The sequence below is a fragment of the Antechinus flavipes genome, chromosome 2 (assembly GCF_016432865.1).
Source record: "Antechinus flavipes isolate AdamAnt ecotype Samford, QLD, Australia chromosome 2, AdamAnt_v2, whole genome shotgun sequence".
In the NCBI taxonomy this organism is placed as follows: Eukaryota; Metazoa; Chordata; class Mammalia; order Dasyuromorphia; family Dasyuridae; genus Antechinus; species Antechinus flavipes.
In genome coordinates, this window is record NC_067399.1 from 674,397,867 (window position 1) to 674,421,140 (window position 23,274).

The 23,274-nt window shown below is 39.5% G+C and overlaps 1 protein-coding gene across 1 annotated transcript in view; it reads right to left on the reverse strand.

Annotated features, from left to right (window-relative positions):
- Positions 1–1,591: 1,591 nt before the first annotated feature.
- RNLS (renalase, FAD dependent amine oxidase) overlaps positions 1,592–23,274 on the reverse strand; it is a 153,666-nt gene continuing 131,983 nt past the window's right edge. Inside the window, exons 6-7 of the mRNA XM_051982653.1 lie at positions 9,711–9,886; positions 1,592–1,872 (exon numbers count right to left, since the gene is read on the reverse strand). Coding sequence (XP_051838613.1) covers positions 1,720–1,872; positions 9,711–9,886 — 329 coding nt within the window. The 3' untranslated portion in view covers positions 1,592–1,719. The remainder of the gene's footprint in view (positions 1,873–9,710; positions 9,887–23,274) is intronic.

The following is a 23,274-nucleotide window of genomic DNA, read 5'->3' on the forward strand; positions in this document are numbered from 1 at the left end:
GCACGGTTGTTAGTTACCCACCCAAGGCCCTCTCACACCCGATACTGCAGATAGCAAGAGTTCTAGGTGCCCAGTCCCACAACTGGCGTTTCTTCAGAAAAATACGAACAGAGCTGTTCTTCTTTTGGAAATGACGAGAATGGGTTTTAATTCATGTTCTTTTATCCCGTGCCCTGATAATACATTTCAGGTCATCAACGATTTCCCAGGCTGAGGACCAGTTCTCCTCCCACCCCAGTGCATGAATGTTCAGCACGATTGTACAAGTGCTCTCTGAAGCCCTGGCGTGCAAAAGCAGGGGATCTCCCAGAGGACCTTGCGTGTCCCTGGCAGAGACCACTCAAAGGGGCCAGTGGCCGAGGGAGGCGGTTTCTAAGGGGAGTTCTTGGGATGGGGAACACGGCCATTGGGGAATCACGAATCACACACTCCATGGAAGCAAAGGCAACAACGGTGGGCTTCTAGATGTTGGGGCAGTGGGTCCGACAAGCCAGAGTCTCCAGGGAGACAGAGAGGGTGATGTGGCTTTGTCTCCCACCCTGACCAGTCAGGATGGCGGGTTTCAGGGTCAGGGGATGTTCCTTGAACATCCCTCCAGACATGGTCCCCGCTGCTGTAGCCCCCCAACCTGTGTGGCAGGCCCAGGCCCAGATGGCTTCCGTGTGAGCACAAGTTTTCCTCCAGGAAAGATGCTCCCAGCACTCGCTCAGAGTGGGGCTTTTGTGGTCAGTGCTCAGTCACTTCACTCCTATCCTATTCTTAGTGAGCCCGTTGGGGATTTTCTTGACGAGACATTGGTAGTGGTTGGCCATTTCCTTTTCCAGCTCATTGTACAGATAAGGAAATCATGATCAGCCCCGGGTCAAACAGCGAGTTAGTGTCTGAGGCTGGATTTGCACTCAGGGAGAGGAGTCTTATAGACTCGAGGCCCTAATCTCAATCCACTGTATCCCCTAGTGCATCTCTAAAATGCGTGAAAATTTAAAATTATGTTAAATTCATTAAACGTGTAAAATTCATCATGCACACATTCTATAACCCTGCATTGTGCAGCATTTCTGGGAGCCACTTTTGGCAATAATCTTGTCAAAGAGGCAACATCAAAATACACAGAATCACAGATTTTCCTTTAACTTTCTTCCGGTTTATAGTCAGTTTTAATTATTTCCCAGACTACAATTCTGGGAGGGTTGAAAAGCTGAACTGAAATACAGTGTGTCTGTAAGTTTTCTCAAAGGCCAAAGAAAAAATTGTGGTTGAACTGAAACAGTCTTAGAAACCACAACTGGCAAAGATCTGAGTGCCCCAAACCCTGAGAGGCTTGTCTGCAAAGGGGAATATCCTAATGAGCAGGAAAAGCAGATCCATGAGGGGCAGACTTGGGGGCTCAGTGGCTTCTAAATCAGAATGTTGCTAGGAGATAGCCTCGGGCTGGAAGGTGTTCCTGACAAGGATTTCCTTGTCTCCCGTGGTTGCCATCTTGACCATCAAATACAGAAGATGAGAAGAGTTTCCCTCCAACGCAGGAAGTTGTCTATGATAACCTAAATCTTTACACCATTTTCTATTCAATATCATAAACGGGAATGAATGAAGGACAACTTTCTTGGGATTTTATTGAACAAAGCAGAAGAATAGATTCTGAGGAACAAAGAATAGGCTCAATTTTGTGGGGAAAAAGCTTCCCAACTAAAAGAGAAAATTAAGGTGTTGTGGGCGTTACAGATGAGGCTTTAAGGCCTCCATGATGTGTAAAGCAGATTCCAGGCACCCGTCAAAGCTGGACCGAGTGAAGCCATCACCTCCACACACGAGCAAGGGGTTCTTATGAAGAGTCATCTGTCCCGGGCAGTTGGGGAAGGCCTTTGTCACCTGCCAAAATAGAGAACAGAGAAAAGAGAGAGGGTGAAGGTCATGCTACTGGGTCCCAAATGAGCGAGAAATGAAGGCCTCTTGGTAATCCTAATTCCATATTTTTATTCAACCAACACTTCCTAAGTGTATACTCTATGCTGGGTCCCTGGGATATAAAGATGAAATAAAACAACCCCACCAAGGATTCTCACAACACAATGCACTGTTCATCCATTCATTTACTCATTGCCTTTTATTCATGCTTAGATTTACCCCATCCTTAAACAGCCTTTATTTGATCCTGCCATCCCCTCAAGCTATCAATGTATCTCACATCCCTTTCTGCCTCAATCAAAGCATAAATTAAGTGGCTACTCACAATTTTATGGGGAAACCAACATGTAAATAATCGTCAAAGAGGAGGAGCCAATGTAGTTTATGGATAGGGGGTTAACACGATGAGGTTTGTGCTTTAGCATATACTGGAGAGGGGAAGAAACTTGAGGCAGACAGATCCAACAGCAGCTATTGCAAGGGACCAAGAATGAGGACAGAAGTCTGTACCTAGGCTAAGGAAAGAGGGTGTGTTCAGAGATGTTGCAGAGGTGAAATCTATGAGATGCTACAGAGGTGAAATCTATGGGAGATAGGAAAGGTGAAATTGACAAGAGATATTGCCAAGGTGAAATCTATGAGAGATGCTGCAGAAGTGAAATCTATGAGATGCTGCAGAGCTGAAATCTGAGAGATACTGCAGAAGTGAAATCTACAAGATATGCTGCCAAGGTGAAATCTATGAGATGCTGCAGAGTTGAAATCTGAGAGATGCTGTAGAAGAGAAATATATGAGAGATGCTGCAGAAGTGAAATCTATGAGAGATGCTGCCAAGGTGAAATCTATGAGAGATGCTGCAGAGATGAAATCTAAGAGAGATGCTACAGAGCTGAAATCTGAGAGATGCTGCAGAAGTGAAATCTACAAGATATGCTGCCAAGGTGAAATCTATGAGATGCTGCAGAGTTGAAATCTGAGAGATGCTATAGAAGAGAAATATATGAGAGATGCTGCAGAAGTGAAATCTATGAGAGATGCTGACAAGGTGAAATCTATGAGAGATGCTGCAGAGATGAAATCTAAGAGAGATGCTACAGAGCTGAAATCTGAGAGATGCTGCAGAAGTAAAATCTACAAGATATGCTGCCAAGGTGAAATCTATGAGATGCTGCAGAAGTGAAATCTATGGGAGATAGGAAAGGCAAACTTGACAATGATAAAGACAACTTGACAAACAATGACAATATGAGAGATGCTGCCAAGGTGAAATCTATGAGAGATGCTGCAGAGATGAAATCTATGGGAGATAGGAAAGGTGAAATTGACAAGTGATATTGCCAAGGTGAAATCTATGAGATGCTGCAGAGCTGAAATCTGAGAGATGCTGCAGAGGTGAAATCTATGACAGATGCTGTATCCTAAAGAGATCATAAAAGAGGGAAAAAGAACCACATGTGCAAAAAAAGTTTGTAGTTTTTTTATTAATTGTATTTCCTGGCTATACATTGTATATTAACTTTTAAAGTACAAAGTTCTTTATGAATCATGTTGGGAAAGCAAAATTAGAACAAAAGGGAAAAACCACGAGAAAAAAAAAACAGAAAAAAGTACATATAGCATAGGTTGATTTACATTCAATCTTTATAGTTCACTTTTTGGAAGCAGATGGTGTTTTCTATCCAAAGTTTATTGGAATTGCCTTGGATCACTGAACCACTGAGAAGAACCAAGTCATTTATAGTTGATCATCCCACAATCTTGCTGTTACTGTGTAAAATGTATTTCTGGTTCTGCTTGTTTCGCTCAGCATCAGTTCATGTAAATCTTTCTAGACCTTTTTGAAATCAGATTGTCCATTATTTTTTATAGAACAATAATATTCTTTTACCTTCATATATTATAACTTATTCAGCCATTCCCAACTGATGGACATCTATTCATTTTCCAATTCCTTGCCACCACAAAAAGGCTGCTACAAATATTTTTGCAAAATCCAAAAAAGGATGTGGGTCTTTTCCCTTTTTTATGATCTCTTTAGGATACAGATCCAATAGACACACTGCTGGATCAAAATATATGCACAATTTTATAGCCCTTTGGGCAGAGTTCCAAATTGCTCTCCAGAATGTTTGGGTCACTTCACAATTCCACCAATGATGCATCAGTGTCCCAATTTTCCCACAACTCATCCAACATTTATCATTATCCTTTCTTGTCATCTTAGCCAATCTGAGAGATGTGAGATGGTACTTCAGACTTGTTTTAATTTGCATTTTTCTAATCAATAGTGATTTAGAACATTTTTTCATATAACTATAGATGGCTTTAATTTCATCATCTGAAAACTGTCTGTTCATATTCTTTGACCAGTTATCAATTGGGGAATGATTTGTATTCTACTAAATTTGACAGTGTTTTTCATATATTTTTAAAATGAGGTCAGTGGCTATACAAATGTGTACTTCCCTTTTAATCTTGTGTTGGTTTTGTGTGAAACCTTTTTAATTTAATTTAATCAAAATTGTCCATTTGGCATTTCATAATGCTCTCTAGTTCTTCTTTGGTTATAATAGTTTCAGGTCTGGTACTGCTGAGCCACCATCCTTTGTCCTCCCCCCCCCCCCATTAATTCTCTTTACATTCTTGCGCTTTTGTTCTTCCAAATGAATTTTGTAATTATTTTTTCTAGCCCTATAAAATAATTTTTGGCAGTTTGATTAGTATGGTACTGAAAAAGTAGATCAATTTAGGTAGAATTATCATTTTTATTATATTAGTTTGGCCTATCCATGATTAATTGATATTTTCCCAATTGTTCAGATCTGACATTATTTGTGTGAGAAGTGTTTTATAATTGTGTTCATATAGTTCCTGGGTTTGTTTGGGCTGGTAGACACCAAAATATTTTGTCTACAGTTACTTTAAATGGAATTTCTCTTTCTATCTTTCGCTGCTTGGCTTTGTCAGTAATATATGGAAACACTGTTGATTTTTGTGGGTTTATTTTATATCCTGCAACTTTGCTAAAGCTGTTAATTGTTTGAAGTAGGTTTTGAATGATTTTCTAGGATTCTCTAAGTATATCATCATCTCATCTGCAAAGAGTGATAGTTTTATCTCCTCATTGCTTATTTTAATATCCTTAATTTTCTTATTGCTACAGCCAACATTTTTTGGGTACAATACTGAATAATAGTGGTGATAATGGGCATCCATGTTTCACCCCGATTTCACTGGGAATGCATCCTGTTTCTCTCCATTACAAATAATGCTTATTGATGATTTTAGATAGATGCTGAGTGGGAGCTCTTTTTGTAGTGGCATGGAACTGGAAATTGAATGGATGCCCTTCAGCAGTGGAATAGCTGAATAAGTTAAGATATATAAATATAAAGGAATATTTTTGTTCTGTAAGAAATTATGAGCAGGATGGAATTACATGAACTATGCTACGTGAAGTGACCAGAATCAAGAGAACATTGTACACAGCAACAACAAGGTTATGTGATGATCAAGATTATGTGATGGAAAGTCCCATCCCTATTCAGAGCTAGAATTATGAAGACTGAATGTACCTTTTTTTGTTGTTGTTTGTTCACTTGTTTTTTTCCTTGTGTTTTTTCCTTTTTGATTTTTTTTGCATAGCATGATGAATATATTTAACTTGCTTACTGTCTTGGGGAGAGAGAAGGAGGCAGGAGAAGGAGAAAAATTTGGAACACAAGGTTTTGCAAAGGTGAATGTTGAAAACTATGAATGTATTTAGAAAAATAAAATACTATCAAAATAAGTAAAAACCAAAAGAAAGAACATTCATCTTGCTTTTCCAAGCTTTGATCAGAGGAAGAGGCTCCATTTCTCTACTGCTGCCATAAGGAGCCCAGAGAAGAAATGCATCTAAATGATAGAAAACTTAGAAAAAAAGTATCAGGCCAGCCCTGTACCATCCCCTGGACTCCAGTCCACAAGTGATGGTTAGTCCCCACCTCCAGGAAGCTCTGACTTTGTTGGTGGCCACTCATCCAGAAACCTCAACTATGTAAAACACATCAGAATATTTAGACAAACAGATCAGGCACAATTTACATTCAGAAGTAAACAGAACGCAAAAATAGTGCATAGAAGTGAGTGTGAGAAACCAGGGATCCAACTACTTTGCACACAAGAGCGTGCTCAGGATTTCCCAGAATTTCAGGACTCTTGGCTGTCTAGTCCAGCTCCTGACCCCAAAGAGGCCCCAACAAATGGTTGTTCTGTCAGCCTGAAGATGTCCTGGGATGGGGAATCCATTCGATGGGCTGGCAGAGGCCGGCGTCAGTGCGTATGGGTTCTTAGGAGTTTGTGTGGCTGCCCCTTGGGAGAGGGACAGAAATGCAGGAGACAGAGGGCAGGCTGACAACCTCATCCAGTGCCCCAGATGGACCCATCCTTCCCAAAGCCACAGCTGCTCACAATAACACAGCTCTTGACCCTTGGCTTTCAACCCCAGAGATGAGCCACAGACTGAAAACTAGGCTTGGGAGAGAGGTCAGATAAAGTGGCCTGTGGCTCCAGCCTTCCCTGCTGGGTTCTCCAGGGTTATTTGAGGGACACTTGTGTTTTCTGTTTTCAACTGGAAGACTTGGATCAATGGCTTTGAGGCCCTTTCCAGCTCTAAAATTTGGTGTGAAACAGTGGAAGGAATATTCGGCTCGGAGTCAGGTGATGTGAATTTGAATCCTGCCCCTGCCCCTTACTAATGGTGGGATTCAGACAAGACCCTTCACCTCAGTTTACTTTTTTATAAAATGGCCATCTGTGTGAGCTCTACACCTAGGACTCTCTGACCCACAAATACCTCCCTGGACATGGCTCTGTCTGCCAAGCAGCTGCGCCTTCAGGCTCCTGACGGACCAGCAGCCTTGCCCCCGGCCCTGATAGAGTTCCCAAGGCCCTTGTCCTTCCTTCTCCTGGTTGGCGTTCACCAGACGGGCACGGCCCAGAGTAGAGAGATGCTGGTGTCCGGGGGTGTTTATGTGTTTGGAGAGAGGGAAGGATCTGTCTCTGGAGAAGAACGGAGCCACAGGCTCAACAGTGTTGGCTCAGCTACTGGGAGCAGGCTCCCAAGTCAGGAAGATGGTCCAGGCAGGGCAGGGTTGGCACAGGGCAAACTCGGCCTTTTAAAGAGCGCAGAACATGTCTTCTTATCGTTGAGGCCAGTTAAGTGGAAATGCCCAGCGCCCTGGCTCCTGCCGCCCAGAGCTCTGGCTCCTGGGGCCCACTCTTTGAGGGTTGGGAGGGAATGGGATCCTATACACTTAGCTCATCAGAACACAGTTTGCCGGCCAAGCTGGCCTGGTGGCCACACAGCCCCTGAGTCTAACGTGAAGTCCTTCCCAGTCCCTTAACACTCAGAAGCAGTGGAAGAGGAGAAACAAAGGGAATTCAGGTTCTCCACCCCTGGAAGCCTTCGCAGGGCAGAGTCTCCCAGCTTCACTTTTGAAAGGGATTTTATAATCAGCAGCATGATTTCAGAGAGGCCTGGAGAGAATTAAATGGACTGATGCTGAGGGAAGTGAGCAGAACCAGGAGATCATTATACACGGCAACAATAGGACTATATGATGATCCATTTTGAAAGCTGTAGCTCTTCTCAACAGTGAGGTGATTCAGGCTAGTTCCAATGACCTTGTGATGAGAAGAGCCATCCGCACCCAGAGAAAGGACTGTGGGAACTGAGTGTGGATCACAAGAGAGCATTCTCACTCTCTCTGTTGTTGTCGCTTGCATTTTTTTTCCTTTTTTGATCTGATTTTTCTTGTGCCGCATGATCATTGTGGAAATATATACAGAAGAATTGCCCCTATATTGGATTGCTTGTTGTCTAGGGAAGGGAGTGGGGGAAAGAGAGGGAGAACAAAACTTGGAACACAAAGTTTTGCAAGTGTGAATGCTGAAAATAATCTATGCATGTATTTTGAAAACAAAAAGCTTTAATTAAAAAAAAAAAAGGGATTTTAAAGTCCCCCTTTCATGTTCCTGCCTTTTCTGGGAATAGCCAGGCTTCCTGCTGGACAAGGGTCAGTGAAGGCCCTGAGAGCCTTCCTTGCCAGGGGCATGGGTGGGTGGACAGTCCAGCGGAGGACAGTTAGTCAGGCCTTGCTAACTCCCACCTCTATGGGGGGGGTCAGAGGAGACCCCAGGTAAACCATTCCATTCCTTGTCTGGTTAATGAAGGGGAATCTCTTTTTTTGCTTGTAGGAAACTGGGCCTTGGTTCCCAGATAGATATAAATCTCCAATTCCTGACTCCCTGACAAATGTCTGCTGCTCCTCCTGATCAGCTGGGACCACGAGACAGGCAGTGAAGCCCAAGGGAAAGAGCCAGCTCCAAGCCAGGAAGATGGCAGCCCAATATCTCCTCTCACAAGACCAGAGGGATCGTGGGCAACACCAGGTACCTTTTCGAGCATCAAGGCTGACCTCGTGAGGGCCAGGGAGTGTAACTGTAGGTCTGCTCCTCTCCCCAGGCAGAGATTCCCATGCATCCTGGAAAGCTCTGGGAACAAGAGAAGAGGGTCCTCCCACAGCCCTAAGCCTCTTGTGCCCGTCCCAGGCCTGGCAGCCTCACAGTCAGTGCCCACAGGGTTTCCACACAGATCTCTCCCTCTATTAAGGGATTCCCAGGAAAGCATCGGCGGCGGGGCCCTCTCTTTCCCTGGAGCCATTTTTAGGTCTCCTGGGTCAGGCCCTCAGGCCCACTTACCTGAGTGGGGAGCCCCTTAGCCCTCCTTGCACCCTCACTGCGATCCCTATTTCACTTTGGATTTGCAGAGAATGCAGTGACCCGTGGAAGCGATGATCTGAGCTTGGGGGCACCACTAACTTGCCCATTTCCAGTATTGGTTAATGACCTTTTGCAGTTAATGTCATTATGGCCTTCACGATGTCACCAAACATATAAGGGCTTTAGGCTTCTCGAAAAGCTTTTCTAACCAGCATAATTTCCTAATGACCCGGGCGGGGGAGTCGGGTAGGGCGTCGTGCTTTGCTAACGAGGAAAAGGAGAACGGGAAAGGGAGCCCACTCGCCGAGGGCCTCGCAGCTGTCTGAGCGCAGCCTCGAACCCCGGCTCCTGAATCCAGCTTGATCTCAGGTCCCTTTAGCAGTCTGGCGAAGGCTGTGGACCCCTCTTAGGATACCCATTTTTAAATGTATAAATTAAGATACTTATTATAGGCTTATAATTATACAGACATAGAATGATCAAAATGTCTCTAAAGCCCCCAAGAAGGGGGCCCACACTAGAGTTAGACATGGAGGGTGTGAGAGGTAGTGAGGAGTCCAGGCTGACCCTTGGGGGGAGCCTGAGGACTGGAGGAAGCGTTGCCCTTTCTAATAACAGGGAAGTACAAGGAAGGAGAAATTAGGGAGAAAGTTAGGACTTCTGTTTGAACAGTGTTGAGAGGAACCTATAAGACCCATCTGGGAAGAGGCTCCCCCATGCTTTGCTTATAGCTCGAGAAAGAGGGGCCCCTCTCCTCCAGGCGGTCCATGACTCTTGGGGACTCTTGTGATTAAGGAAGAGCCTCTGTTTGCCTCCCCACGTCCTGCTGTCTGGGAGGGCGAAGGCCCTCAGCTTCTTCATGGGTGATGGGAGTCTGGGACTAGCTGGCTCTTCTAGGTCTGAGGCCGATTCCATGATCCCAAAGGGGTGGAATGGATGAGGTATCACCAATCCCTCCCCAGCCGCAGGGGTCGGTCCCTCAGCCTACAAGCCCAGCAGTGCTGGTGGACGGGCAGCTGGGCGGGGGCCCCCTCACCTGGGAGTATGTCCACCGATGGCACGTGGTGCTGGTTGGCGTGGGCAGGCCTGGCAGGACGCCGCTCACCTGCTGCAGGATCACGTCCTGCACATCCTCGATGTTCTTCTCCAAATTCTCCATCCCGAAGGAGGTGGTCGTGTGGATGACCACCGAGGGGCCCAAGTCGGCTGCATCTGCAGGGGGGCGAGAGGCCAAAGGGGGACCCTTAGACGGACAGCTCAGAAGCCAGCATCCCCAACCCTGGGAGCAGTTCTGAGAAAGACACAGTTCAGTGGGAAGGTCCTGGAAGCCACAGGCAGAGCCCCCCAGAACAGGCTTCCCTCAGGAGTTTGCTAGTAAGAGCCACGGTTTCACGTCTGAGTGCTGCTGTTAAACATTATGTCTGCTAATTAACAATTATGAATACTGTCGACTTTGGGGTTTGTATTTTAATAATAGCTGACATCACAAGCACTTTAATTTTTGGAAAATACTTTTCCAATAGTATCTTGCATGAGCCTTACAGCAGCTAGGATGTAGGTGCTAATATTAGCCCTGGCTTAGAGATGAGAAAACTGAGGCACAGTGAAACATCATGGACGTCCTTTGGATCCAGCCACCGAATTGGTATTGGGTGGACCTGATTATATAATGATCCAGCCCAAATCTCCTCCGGTTTCTATAAGGGTGGCTCAAATCTGGGCTGTGGAATCTTGAACAGGAGACTCCCCATCATTTCCTTATTCCTAAAACAACTGGTCCCAGAGGTACCTTCTGGCTCCACATTTATGATCCTAAGATCCTAAAGAAGAATTTGCTAAAATTTAACCATGCTATGCCTGTAGCAAGCCCCAGTATGATTGTCTAATAATTTTGGGCAAAAAAGGAAATAGATTTCCCTGCAATGACCTATGGTCTAACTAAAACCCCACGGGCCTCCTTTTCTCACCATCCCTTTTATAAAATGTTCTTAAATTTTGCCAGATATTGAAGTTAAGTTCACTGGTTGTGCTTTGGCACATTTAACTTTCTTCTGTTTTTTAAAAAACTGTAATAACCTTCTCCCCCCCCATTTATTCCCCAATCTAGCCTTAATTTGCCCTTTCTCTCCTGTAATGGTTCTAGAATCTCATCTGATGGATTTTTCAGTAACAGGGGAGGTCTTTCACTTGGGCCAGGTGACTTGGCCTAATCAAGTTTAGCTAATGGCTCTATTTCCATCTGCCCACGTATCTGGACTTTCAATTCTCCATTAGCCATTTTTGTCCTTTCTAATAAAAAAGGAGCTTCTCCTCTGCAGAGAAAATAGAGGCACTATAAGAGTTGAGTTACTTCCCCTTTTCTTGATAGTGCATCACCATCAGTATCATCAGTATCCCTCCCTCCCAAAGCAGGGGTTAGTCCTTCTTTTCCCACAGTAGCTACTCACCCTTTCATACATTTCTGTTTTTTTTTTTTTTTTTTTTTTAGCTTTCCTGCACAAAGTTGTGTTCTCTTGACCTTGTTTTTATAGGATCTTTCTGCACACTTGTCTTCCTTCATGCTTCACCAAACTTAACTTACAAATTTTAAATGAAAGGTACTTTTAAATCAAGATGGGGAGTAAAAAGAGCATTCCTCCCTCCCCCAATCTCCCAATTTGCATAAAATTGAATTTTTACTTTAAAAAACTGAATCAAATTGAATTCTGAACAGCATAAAAAGGAGTGAGTCATTAACCAGTCCAGGACAACTTAGAAGGACAGAAAGACAGGTTAGTGGCCCTATGGTGGGGACTGGCAGCAGGGACTCTAATGGAAACACAGTGGCGGCAGTATCAATGACATGGTGTCGGGGGCAACACTCAGTGCCCAGAGACAGAAAAGTCAGAAAGAGATCGCAGGGTATCCTGTGCCAGCCTCGGAAATGGTCTGGGCACCATTTGGCAGCTTCATTGCCCATAAGCCCATTCCAGGGTAGAGAAGAGTTGTGGCCATGAGAAAGAGAGAGAGAGTTGTATCCCTGGGAGAGCAGCCACCACATCTCTCTCTGGAGTGGAAGCAGTAAAAACTTGCAGACCACCAGAACTAGCTGTGAAAACAGCCTGACAACCTCCCTCCCCCTTCCCGGATAAGCAAAGCTCAGTTCCAACAGAAAGTTCAAAGTCAAAAAACAGATTGGAAAAATAAACAAACAACAAAAAAAGAAACTTATCCGTACAAATCTATTGTGGTGACAAAGAAACTCAAGACACAAACCGAGGAGAAAACAATGTCTTGAAACTTAGACATGCAAAGCCTTCAAAATTGGATCCAGGTTAAACATAAATGCTTAGAAGAGATAAGGAAAGAGATTTTAAAAGAGCAAAAAAAAAAGATTTAAAAATCAAATAAGAATGTTAGGAAATACTGGAAAAAGAAATGAGAGCAATGGAATAAAATTATAAAAAACGAATAATAATAATGTATAAATTAACATTCATTAGTAATAAGATAATAGTAAAAGAAGCACAAAAATACTGAAGAAAACTAATTGCTTTAAAATCATAATTGGCAAATAGTAAAAGAGGTATAAAACCTCTCTGAAGAAAATAGTTACTTAAAAATTAGTATTGGTTGAGTGGAAGCTAATGACTCTATGAGATTGAGAAACAATAAAACATAGTCAAAATAATAAAGAATATAGAAAAAGTGTGAAGTGTCTCATCAGAAAAACAACTGATCTAAAAAACAGATCAAGGAGAAATAATTTAAGAATGTAGTACTACAAGAAAACCACAATAAAAAAGGAACCTGGACGTGATATTTCAAGAAATATTTCAAAAAGAAAACCTCTCAGATATTTTAAAATCAGAAGACAATATAGAAATTCAAAGAATTCAACAATTACTTTCTGAGATATCAAAATGAAAACTCTTAGGAATATTATCGTCAAAGTCTAGAGTTTCTAGGTGAAGGAGAAAGTACTGAAAATAGTCAGAAAGGAACAATTCAAATATTGTGGAGCCATACAGTTGGGTGATATTCTGGAAGGCAAAAGATCTAGAAGTATAACTAAGAATAACCTACCCAGCAAAACACTATAACCCTTCAGGGGGAAAAATGAATATTTAATGAAATAAAGGACTTCCAAGAATTTCTAATGAAAAGACGAGTCAAGTAGAAGATTTGACATTTAAACACAAGACTCAAGACAAGAATAAAAAAAAGCAAATATAAAAAAGAAATCATAAAGAATTTAATAAGCTAAATTGCTTACATTACTATATGGGAAAATGATACATGTAATTCCTATGAATTTTCATTATTAGAGGAGGTAGAAGAAGGCTACATAGACAAAAGGCACTGGGTGTAAATCATTTATGTTGGGGTGATTTCAAAGAAATAGAAAACTGAAAATAAGAAGGATGTACTGGAAGAAGGGAAGAGAAAAATGAAGAAAATTATCTTCTATGTAAGAAATATGCAAATAAGAGTTCTTATAATGGAGAGGGAAACAGAATGGGGGAATGATCAATACTTGAATGTTATTCTCATATGAACCACACACAGAGTTTAGGTAGAGAAATTAACCTTACCCAGTGGAGAAGAAGCAGAGAAAGGAAGAGATGCGAAAAAGAAGGAAAAATTAAAGAAAGCACTGGTCAGAAGCAAAACAGACTTTAAAAAAAGTACAAGATTGACAAAAAAGACATGGATAAAGAGAAAAGAATAGGATGGAGGGAAACATACAGTGATCGTAACAGAAATGTATTCCTGTTTTCTAAAATGAAAGCAGACAACAGAGGGGATTGGAAATCAGAATCCAACAATATTTTATTTATAAGAGAGACACTTGAAACAGAAAAACATATATAGAATTAAAATAAGACCTATTTGCTTCAAGTGAAGGAAAAGAGGCAAGAGTAGAAACCATAATTTCAGACAAAGCAATAGCAAAAATGGACAATTAACTAATATCAATATTAAACATATATGTTTCAAATTGTATAACATCTAAATTCTTAAATGAAAAGTTAAATGAATTGTAATGAGGAAATAGATAGTAAAATTATACCAATGGGGGGCTCTAATTTTCCCTTTCAGACCTAGATAAATCTAATCATAAAATAAATAAGAAAGAAGTTAAGGAGATAAACAGAATTTTAGAAAAGTTAATTATGATACCCTTCTGGAGAATACCTAATGGGCATAAAAAGCAGTATATCTTCTTCTCCACTTTACAGATGAAAAAATTTGAGGATGATATGAAGGTTGGATGGTTTGGCTGGTATATGTCTGAACCTGGGAAGTTCACTTAACTCCTATTTGTCTTTATTCCTTATTTGCAAAATAGAGACCATTGGAGAAGAAAATATCAAGTTTGCAAAGAAACTCCATGGACAAAATTCATAGGATCATGTAGAGTTGGACACAACTGAATAATAAATTTCATTTGGCTGTACATGGTACCTTCACAAAAACTAACCACTGGAGCATAGAAACCTCACAAACATATGCAGAAAAATCTAACATACATCTTTTGGGTCATAATGTGATTAAATTACATTTGATTAAGAGCCTTTTAAGCAGAGATAAAAAAATTAATTGGAAACTAAGTAATCTAAGCCCAAAGAATAAACGGGACAGAACAAATCATAAGCAATGACAACAATAAGACAACATATTAATATTTGTGGGATATAGTCAAATCAGTATTTAGGGGAAAATTTCTATTTCTAAATGCTTATATCAATAAAACAATAAAAAGAATAGATCAGTGAGAGAAGCAGAGCCAAAATAGCAGAGTAAAGCCAGGAACATACCAAGCTCTCTCCTAAACCACTCCAAATTCTTACAAATAATGATTTTAAACAAATTTTAAAGTGTCAAAATATGCACAAGGATAGAGTAGAACAATTTTCTGACCAAAGACAACTTAGTAGGTCAGCAGAAAAAGTCTATGGCACTAGGGTGGGAGTACAGAGTGCAGTCCTAACATAGTCTGCACCAGTGTAGCCTTGCCCCTGACTCCTTCCAGACACTAGCAGAGCCAGAACAGGTCCAGAGATCTCTGAATCAGCAGCAGCACTGGTGTTTCTGGGCCTCTCAGTATAGAGACCCAAAAGTGACCAGGAAGGTCAGCAGGAAAGATTTGTCAGTGGGGTGAGAGGGCCTTGGGAAACCAGCAAACCAAGAGTGGGTGTGGGCAGCAATGGGGGCAGCCTCGGCCCAAAGGACTCTGTTGCTTTAGCAAACTAGATCTTACAGCTACAAGGGGGTGGGGACAAGAGAGTTTATGGTTAGATTCCTAGAAGGATTTCTGAAAACAGGTGCACAAAACTCCTGAAATTTGGGACAGTGCACCTTTTATCCTTCACACCAGAAAACAGTGCCCTATTTTAACAAAGATTTAAAGGCTGGGGAAATGGGCAGACAACAAAAAAAGATTCTGACCATAGAAAGTTCCTATGGTGCCAAGGAAGATCAAAACATACACTCAGAAGAAGAGAACAAAAGCAAAACTCCTACAACCAAATACACCAAGAAAATAAGAATGGGTCTCAGGCTATGGAAGAGCTCAAAAGGGATTTTGAAAATCAAGTACAAGAAATAGAGGAAAAATTAGGAGGAAAATTAAGAAGGGTGCAAAAGAAAAAGCAAAGAGCTGATGAGGAAAAGAATGCCTTAAAAAGAAAAATTGGACAAATGGGAAAGAAGATACAAAAGCTCATTGAGGAAAATAATTCCTTAAAAATTAGAATTCAGCAAATGGAAGTTAATGACTATGAGAAACCAAAAAACAATAAAACAAAACCAAAAGAATAAAAAAAATAGAAAAAAGTCAAGTATATCACTGGAAAAACAATTTATCTGGAAAATAGATCCAGGAGAGATAATTTTAAAATTATTGGTCTACATTAAAGTCAAGATCAAAAAAGGAACCTGGACATTATTTTTCAAGAAATTATCAAGGAAAAGTATTATGATATTCTAGAACCAGAGGGTAAAATAGAAATTGAGAGAATCTACTGGTTACCTCCTGAAAAAAAGCCCCAAATTAAAACTCACAGGAATATTATAGCCAAATTCTGGAACTGCCAGGCCAAGGAGAAATTATTACAAGAATTCAGAAAGAAACGATTCAAGTACAGCTGGCCATAGTGAAGACAACACAAGATTTAACAACTTCTATATTAAAGAGCTGGAGAGCTTGGAATATGATATTCCAGAGAGCAATGGAACTAGAGTTACAATCAAGCAAAACTGAATATAATCCTGCAGGGGAAATGGTGGAAATTCAATGAAATAGAAAACTTTCAAGCATTTGTGATGAAAAGACAAGAGCTGAATAGAAAATTTAATTTTCAAATCCAGAATGCAGGATAAAGAGGAATCAGGAAAGGGATAACATAAGCTACATAGTAAGGTTTATCCATTTACTTGTAACTCATAAAAACTTTCTTATTATTATGGCAAATAAAACTCCCCAGTGAACTAATAAATAAAACTAGGAGCTGGTTTTATGAAAATAATCATAAAACAGATAAACCATTGGTTAATTTGATTTAAAAAATTGATTAAAATTTGATTGGTTCATTTGACGTGTGTGTGTGTGTGTGTGTGTGTGTGTGTGTGTGTGTGTGTGAATGTATGTATAGACAGAGGGCAGAGGTGTCAGTTGAACATGAAGGGATAATATCTAAAATAAAATTAAGGGGTGAGAAGTGAATATACTGGGAGAAAGGGAAAGGAAGAAGTGGAATGGCACAAATTATCTCTTAAAAGAGACAAGAAGAAGCTTTTATAGTGAAGGGAAAGAGAGGGACAGAAGGGAGCGTGAGTGAACCTTACTTTCATCAGAATTGACTTAAGAGAGGAAATAACATATACACTCAATCTGGGTAGAGAAATCTATCTTACCCTTTAAAAAAAATTGAAAGGGAAGGGGATACAGGAAAAGGGAAATGTGATAGAGGAGAGGGCATATTAGGGGAGAAGATGATCATTAGCCAAAAACTTTTGAGGAGGGTAAGGGTGAAAGAAAAAAAAAAAGAATAGCATTAACAGGGGGAAATACAATTAACAATAGTAATTGGGAAAAGAATTTTGAAGCAAGTTTCTCTGATGAAGGCCTTATTTCTCAAATGTATAGGAAACGAGTCAAATTTATATTTAAAAAAATCCATTTCCCAAATCTAAAATGATCAAAAGATATGAACTATGCCTAAAGGGCTATAAAATAATGCATATCCTTTGACTTGACAATATTACTACTAGGCAGGAATCCCACAAGAAATTTTTTAAAAAGGAAAAGAACCCATATGTATAAAAGAATTTAAAGCAGCTCTTTTCCCATGGCAAAAAATTGGAAATTGAAAGGATGTCCATTAATTGAGGAATGGCTGAATAAACTGTGGTATGTGACTGTGATGGAATACTATTTTTTTCTGTGGGAAATGATGAGCAGAATGCTCTCAGAAAAACCTGGAAAGTCCTCCATGAACTCAAACAAAGTGAAATGCAATACATTTCTATAAAAGTCATGTTGTGAAAGAAAACATAGATCTCCCTTACTCCCCTCCCCCTAAAGAAATCATCAAGAAAAAAAAGTTTTAAAAAAGTATGCTTCAATCTGTATTTGGATACATCAGTTCTTTCTCTGTGTATGGATAGCATTTTTTCATTAAAAGTCCTTCAGAATAGACATGGGAACATTGCTGTTACACTTTGTATATAGTATATTTTGCAAAACTTCAAAATGCCTTCTTAATGAGGGATGAGAGTGAAGAGGAAGGCAGAGAACCTGGAACTCAAAAGTTTTAAAAATAAATGTTAAAAATTATTTTAAATGTAATAGGGAAAAATGAAAAAATGTTAAATAGAAAAATTAATTTGATAGACTTGGGATGGAAAAGATAATCAAGGAGAGTGAGTGTGGATCAAAGCATACTATTTTCATCTTTTATTTATTTATTTATTTATTTATTTTGGTTTTGCTTTCTTGTGGCTTTTCCCTTTTGTTCTGAACTTTCTTTGATAACATAACTAATATGGAAATGTTTAAAATGACTGTACATGTATAGCTTATATCAGATTACTTGCTGTCTTGAGGAGGGGAGAGGTAAAAGAAGGAGGGTTTAGAACATTTGGAACTCAAAATCTTATAGAAATGAATGTTTAAAACTCTCTTTTCATGTAATTAGAAAAATAAATACTGAGATAAAAAAGAATAGATTAATAAATTGAGCATGTACTAAAAAATGAAGAAAAAAAGCAAATTAAAAAATTGTCAAACACAAAATAGATTAATAAAATTGAAAGTTAATACCTTCCGTTGAAATAATAAATACAAGTAGGAGCTAGTTTTATGAAAACAATCATAAAACAAATAAACCATTAGTTAATTTGATTGAAAAATCCAAAGAACAAATTATCAACATAAAAAAGAATATGAAATGAAATTAATGAATTAAAACTAAGTTAAAGCAAAATCTTAAGAGCTGTTTTGCCCAATTACATGCTAATAAAACTGGTAATCTAAATGAAATGCATATTTTCAAAAAATATAAATTGCCCATTAAAAAAAGACAGAATATTTATATTATCCTATCTTAGAAAAAGAAATCGAACAACTCATAAACAACTCTCTAAGAGGAACAACAAACTCAGGACCGATTATTTTTGTAAGCAAATTCTCCCAATGAATTCCAATGCTATGTAAACTATTTGAAAAAAATAGGTAAATTAAACTAAATTCCTTCTCTGACATATAGTTTTGATACTCATATAGTAGATGATGTAGTAGAGTATTAGTCCAGAGTCAGAAAGACCTGAGTTCGAATCTAAATTCAAATACTAACTGAATAGTCATGGACAAGTCATTTAAATTCTTTCTGTGTCAGTTTGTTCATCTGTACGATAGGGATAAAATAGCACCTACATCTCAGCATTGTTGTGGGGTTCAAATGAGATAATAATCATAAGCACAGTGTCTGGCACATGTAAGCGCTAGAAAAGTGAAAACTGGAACACTATCTTGCTGTTGTTGAAGCTGTGAACTGGTCCAACCATTCTGGAGAACGATTTGGAACCAAGCCTAATGAGCTGTTAAAACTACCTTTTGTTCTAGCAACACCACTACTAGGTCTGTATCTGAAAGCGGTCAAAGGAAAAGTAGAAGGATCTATATGTACAAAAACACTGAAAGTGGCTCTTTTTGTGATGGCAAAGAATTGGAAATCGAAGGGATGCTCATCAATTGAGGAATGGATGAACAAATTGTGGTATGCGATTGTGCTGGGATACTATTGTGCTTTAAGAAATGAGCAGAATGGTTTCAGAAAAACCTGGGATGACTTATATGAACTGATGCAAAGTAAATGGAAAATCAGGAGTACGTTGTGCCCCAGGAACAGCAATATTGTAAGGATGATTAATGATTAAAAATTTTGCTACTCTGATCAAGACAATGATCCAACCCAATTCCAAATGTCCCATGATGAAACAAAACAAAACAAAACAAAACAACTATCTACCTCCAGATAGAGAACTGATAAGTTTTTTCTTTTCTTCCTCTCCCCCCCCACCCCCACCCAACATAGCTGATGTGGAAATATATTTTCTATGACTTCACAAGTATAATGGATATCATAATTTCTTGCATTCTCAATGGGTAGAGGGAGAGAGAGAATTTGGAACTCAAAATAAAATCAAAGGCATTTTAAGAGCCATGTGACCAATCATATGAATTGTTTCTCTTTCTGTCTTAAGAATTTAATTCTTCGAGCTTTTAGTCTTTAGTGAGATGATTTCTCCATAGGATTCCATCTATTTTTCCTCTGAACATTTGAAGTCTGTTCTCCCCAAATCTAGGTACATTTCAGGATGTGCCCACCTTCCTAGTTCATTATAAATTCTAGGATGATGTGATCACTTTCTCCCCAAGTTCCTGATATTTTTACCCTATCAATTTGTTTTTAAATGAGTTAAGAATCAACTGTAGAAGAGAATTTCTTTCTCTGGTTATGCTATATTTTATAAAGTGAAATTATCATTAAGAAAGTCAAGGTCTAAGAATTGGTCTGCTTTTAACACACGCACAAAAGAAGAGGTGGGGAAAAAGAGACAGAGAGAGAGAGAGAGAGAGAGAGAGAGAGAGAGAGAGAGAGAGAGAGCACTCCTCAACAGATGTTAAAGTAATTGAAATTTCCCATCATTACTGTATCAGACCTCTATGCCAGGTCTGTGCTGTTTTCCAAAATCTTCATCTATTTCTCCTGTCTACACAAGCAGTCTATACTGTATATATTGTAGATCTTTCATTCTCTCAGGAAATTAAGCATCATCCAGGTGTGTTCTGATAGGTTTCCTCCCTCTGGCTTTTGACTTTTTTCATAAGTCAGTGATACTTACAAGCAATGATATTCACCTCTTCCTCATTTTTCTCACATTATTCCTTTTGAATAAGGAATGGGCTTCCAAAAAACAGGTTTGGATTTTTCCAGAGCCATTTTCCCATCCCAGGAGCCTTTTGAAAGTGATAACAATAAAGTGAAATTTCCTTCTTGGGTTTGTCTCTAGTTTATTTTCTTTGTGATATGTACCTTGTGTTCCCTATACCTTATCATTTCAACAGACAGAGAGACACGTGGGCAAGGGGAAGCAATGCTGATGAAGGAAAAAGATGGATCTATCCGAGCCACAGTGGGGAGGGAGAAATGCCTAGAAATTGCTCTGGGGACAAGTCGGCGAGTTTGTTTGGCACGCGGGGCATGGTGTGGCAAAGTAGTAATGGAAGAGAAATACAAAGTCAGTCTGGCGTCGAAGAAGAGAAAGCCTTGAATACCAGGCTGAAGGGTTTGGATTTTACCCAGGAAACAATTAGCTTCTGAGCAGGGGAATGAGACAATCAGAACTGGGCTATAAGGAAATAAATCTGGCAGCCGTGTGTAGGACGGTCTGGGGGTGGGGAAGGTGTGGAGAACAGAGCCGGGGAAACCCAGTTTGGGGATTATGGAAGAAGTTTGGTGCAGTGAGGATAATTAGGGCCTGGCCTAGGGTGGTGGGAGTGGAAACAAAGGAACAGGAGTCAAATCTAAGGGCTTGGCAGCTGATCCAGAGGGGGAGGATGGCAGAGGGAGGAGCCGAGATATTATCAGAGATCTCATGCTTGGACTATGGGTGTTATGAAGATGGTTGTTTTGGGAATAGACAGAAATAGAATCAGATGGGGAGATGAGTTCCGTTTCAGACGTGATGAGTTTGACAAATGAAAAACATGGAGAACACAGCCATTTAAGTGGTTAGTTATTCCCAAGTCACATGTAAAACTGAGGCCCAAAGTAGTAAATTGAAAAGGAAATTTCCCCAGCTTAAAGAAAAAGCCTTTATTTGGAAAACCAAGGCTTTAGAGAAAGCAGCTATGAGATGGCTCAAAGATGAAATGACTGAGGAAACAAAGCTTTGATCTTCCAACCATATCAATTTAGTAAACAATAAACTGGGACCAGACTCTTCAGCTGAGGTCTGGACCCCTGAATGCAGGGAGAAAGACAGACTTGAATATCCCAAAATCAATTAGTCAACTAAGGATAATCAGTAAAAAAGAAATAATACAGTATTAGGTAATCTGGTTTCTAATTAGATGAAAGATTAGGGGCTTTCCAGGTGGGGAGAGAAGTAGCAAAAAGGTGCAATTCCCAGAAATCAGAAGAGGAAATGTCCTACTTCCCCCAATATCTGTGAACACTCAAAGGAACATGGAAACAATAACTGATCAATCAGTATGGGATCACAGTTCAGAGAAGACATATGAGTTGCTTGAGATGTGTTATTGTTTTCTCACAATCTTTGGATCTGAGTTTCTGATCAGCATAACCTCGGTCCTTGGCTAAAGGTCTCTAAGCAGTAGATGGGGTGGTCCAGTTTCCCAGACATTCAGGGCTGGATTCAAACAATATAATAAGGTTTTCTCCCAATTCCCACAATTGAATAATTGGACTAGACCCATCATTGAATAAAAAGGGAACTAAGCTAGCTCCAGAATTGAGTCACAAGATGGAGTCAGTCTGGTTCAGTCAATTCCCACAATTAACCACTTGCTGTCTTAATCCCCCCAATTCCCTCAGATGAAATCTTGAGCAATTGTCAAAACTCATGGTGGTTTTAAAGAACAAAGGACAAAACATACTTCCTGTTCATCAAAAAATGGAGGATTATGGGAGTAGAATTTTATACATACAATCAGACATGGGGGCAGTGTTGGTCAGTTATATTGGACTTGCTTTGTTATGAGGGAGGCTCATGGGGAAGACGGGTTATTTCATATTATTATTATATAAAACAAATCATCAGTGATATTTATTTACATATATTTTTAAATAAAGGAGGACATTTCAGAACAGCCTGCTGGAGTCTGTAACCATTTAGTTTCATGGACCACAGATCTTGCAGTTGCAGCCATAACTAACATTATTAGCTGAAAACTTCCAAAGCTCTTTACAAATACTATTTCATTATACTCTCACAAAAATGCAGGGATATTGGTACCATTATTAGCTCCTTTTTACAGATGAGGAAACTGAGGGCAGACAGAAGTTAAGTGTCGTGTCCAGGGTCACATAGTTAGCAAGGATATGAAGCCAGAATGATGAATTAGAAGAAAATAGAAAAATCTGCTCAAGAAGTTAGAGAGGAAGATGGCATATTTTGGCAAGATATCCACCAAACAACAGCAGCAGCAACAACAACAACAACAATAACCCCCCCACAAAACCAAGATTCTAACTCTTAAATAAAACTGTCATAAGAGCAGCTGGCTTAATTAATGCAGACTTCTCGAATCTGAACACATGACCTCATGTGATATCCCAATTTTTGAGAGGTAATTAAAAGAGATTAATGAGGGCCATAGAAAGACGATTAAAAATTAATTGGAAACTAAATGGTCTAATCCTAAAGAATAAGTGGGTCAAAGAACAATTCATAGAAACAACCAATAATTTCATGCGTAAAGAAAATGACAATAATGAGACAACATGCCATAATTTATGGAATGTAACCAAAGCAGTATTTAGAGGGAAATTTGTATCTTTAAATGCTGACATCAATAAAATAGATAAAGAAATCAATGAATTGGGCATGCAACTAAAAAAAAAAACTAGAAAAAGAACAAATTAAAAATCTCCAATTAAACACCGCATTGGGAATCCTGAAAAACTGAAGGCAAAATTAATAAAATTGAAAAAACACTATTGGAGTAATAAATAAAAGTAGGAACTTGGTTTACCAAAAAACTCAGTAAAATAGATAAACCATTGGTTGATTTGATTAAAAAAAGGAAAGAAGAAAACTAAATGAAATATTTTGCTCAATTTTATGCCAATAAATCTGACAATTTAAACAACGAATATTTATAAAAATATAAATTTCCCAGGTTAACATAAGTGGAAATAGAGTATTTAAATAATCTCATCTTAGAAAAAAGTGAACAAGCCATAAGTGAGTTCCCTAAGAAAAAATCCCCAGGGCCAGATGGGTTCACAAGCAAAATCTACCAAATATTTAAAGAATAATTAATCCCAATACTATATTTGAACAAATAGTGAAAGAATACAGCCAAA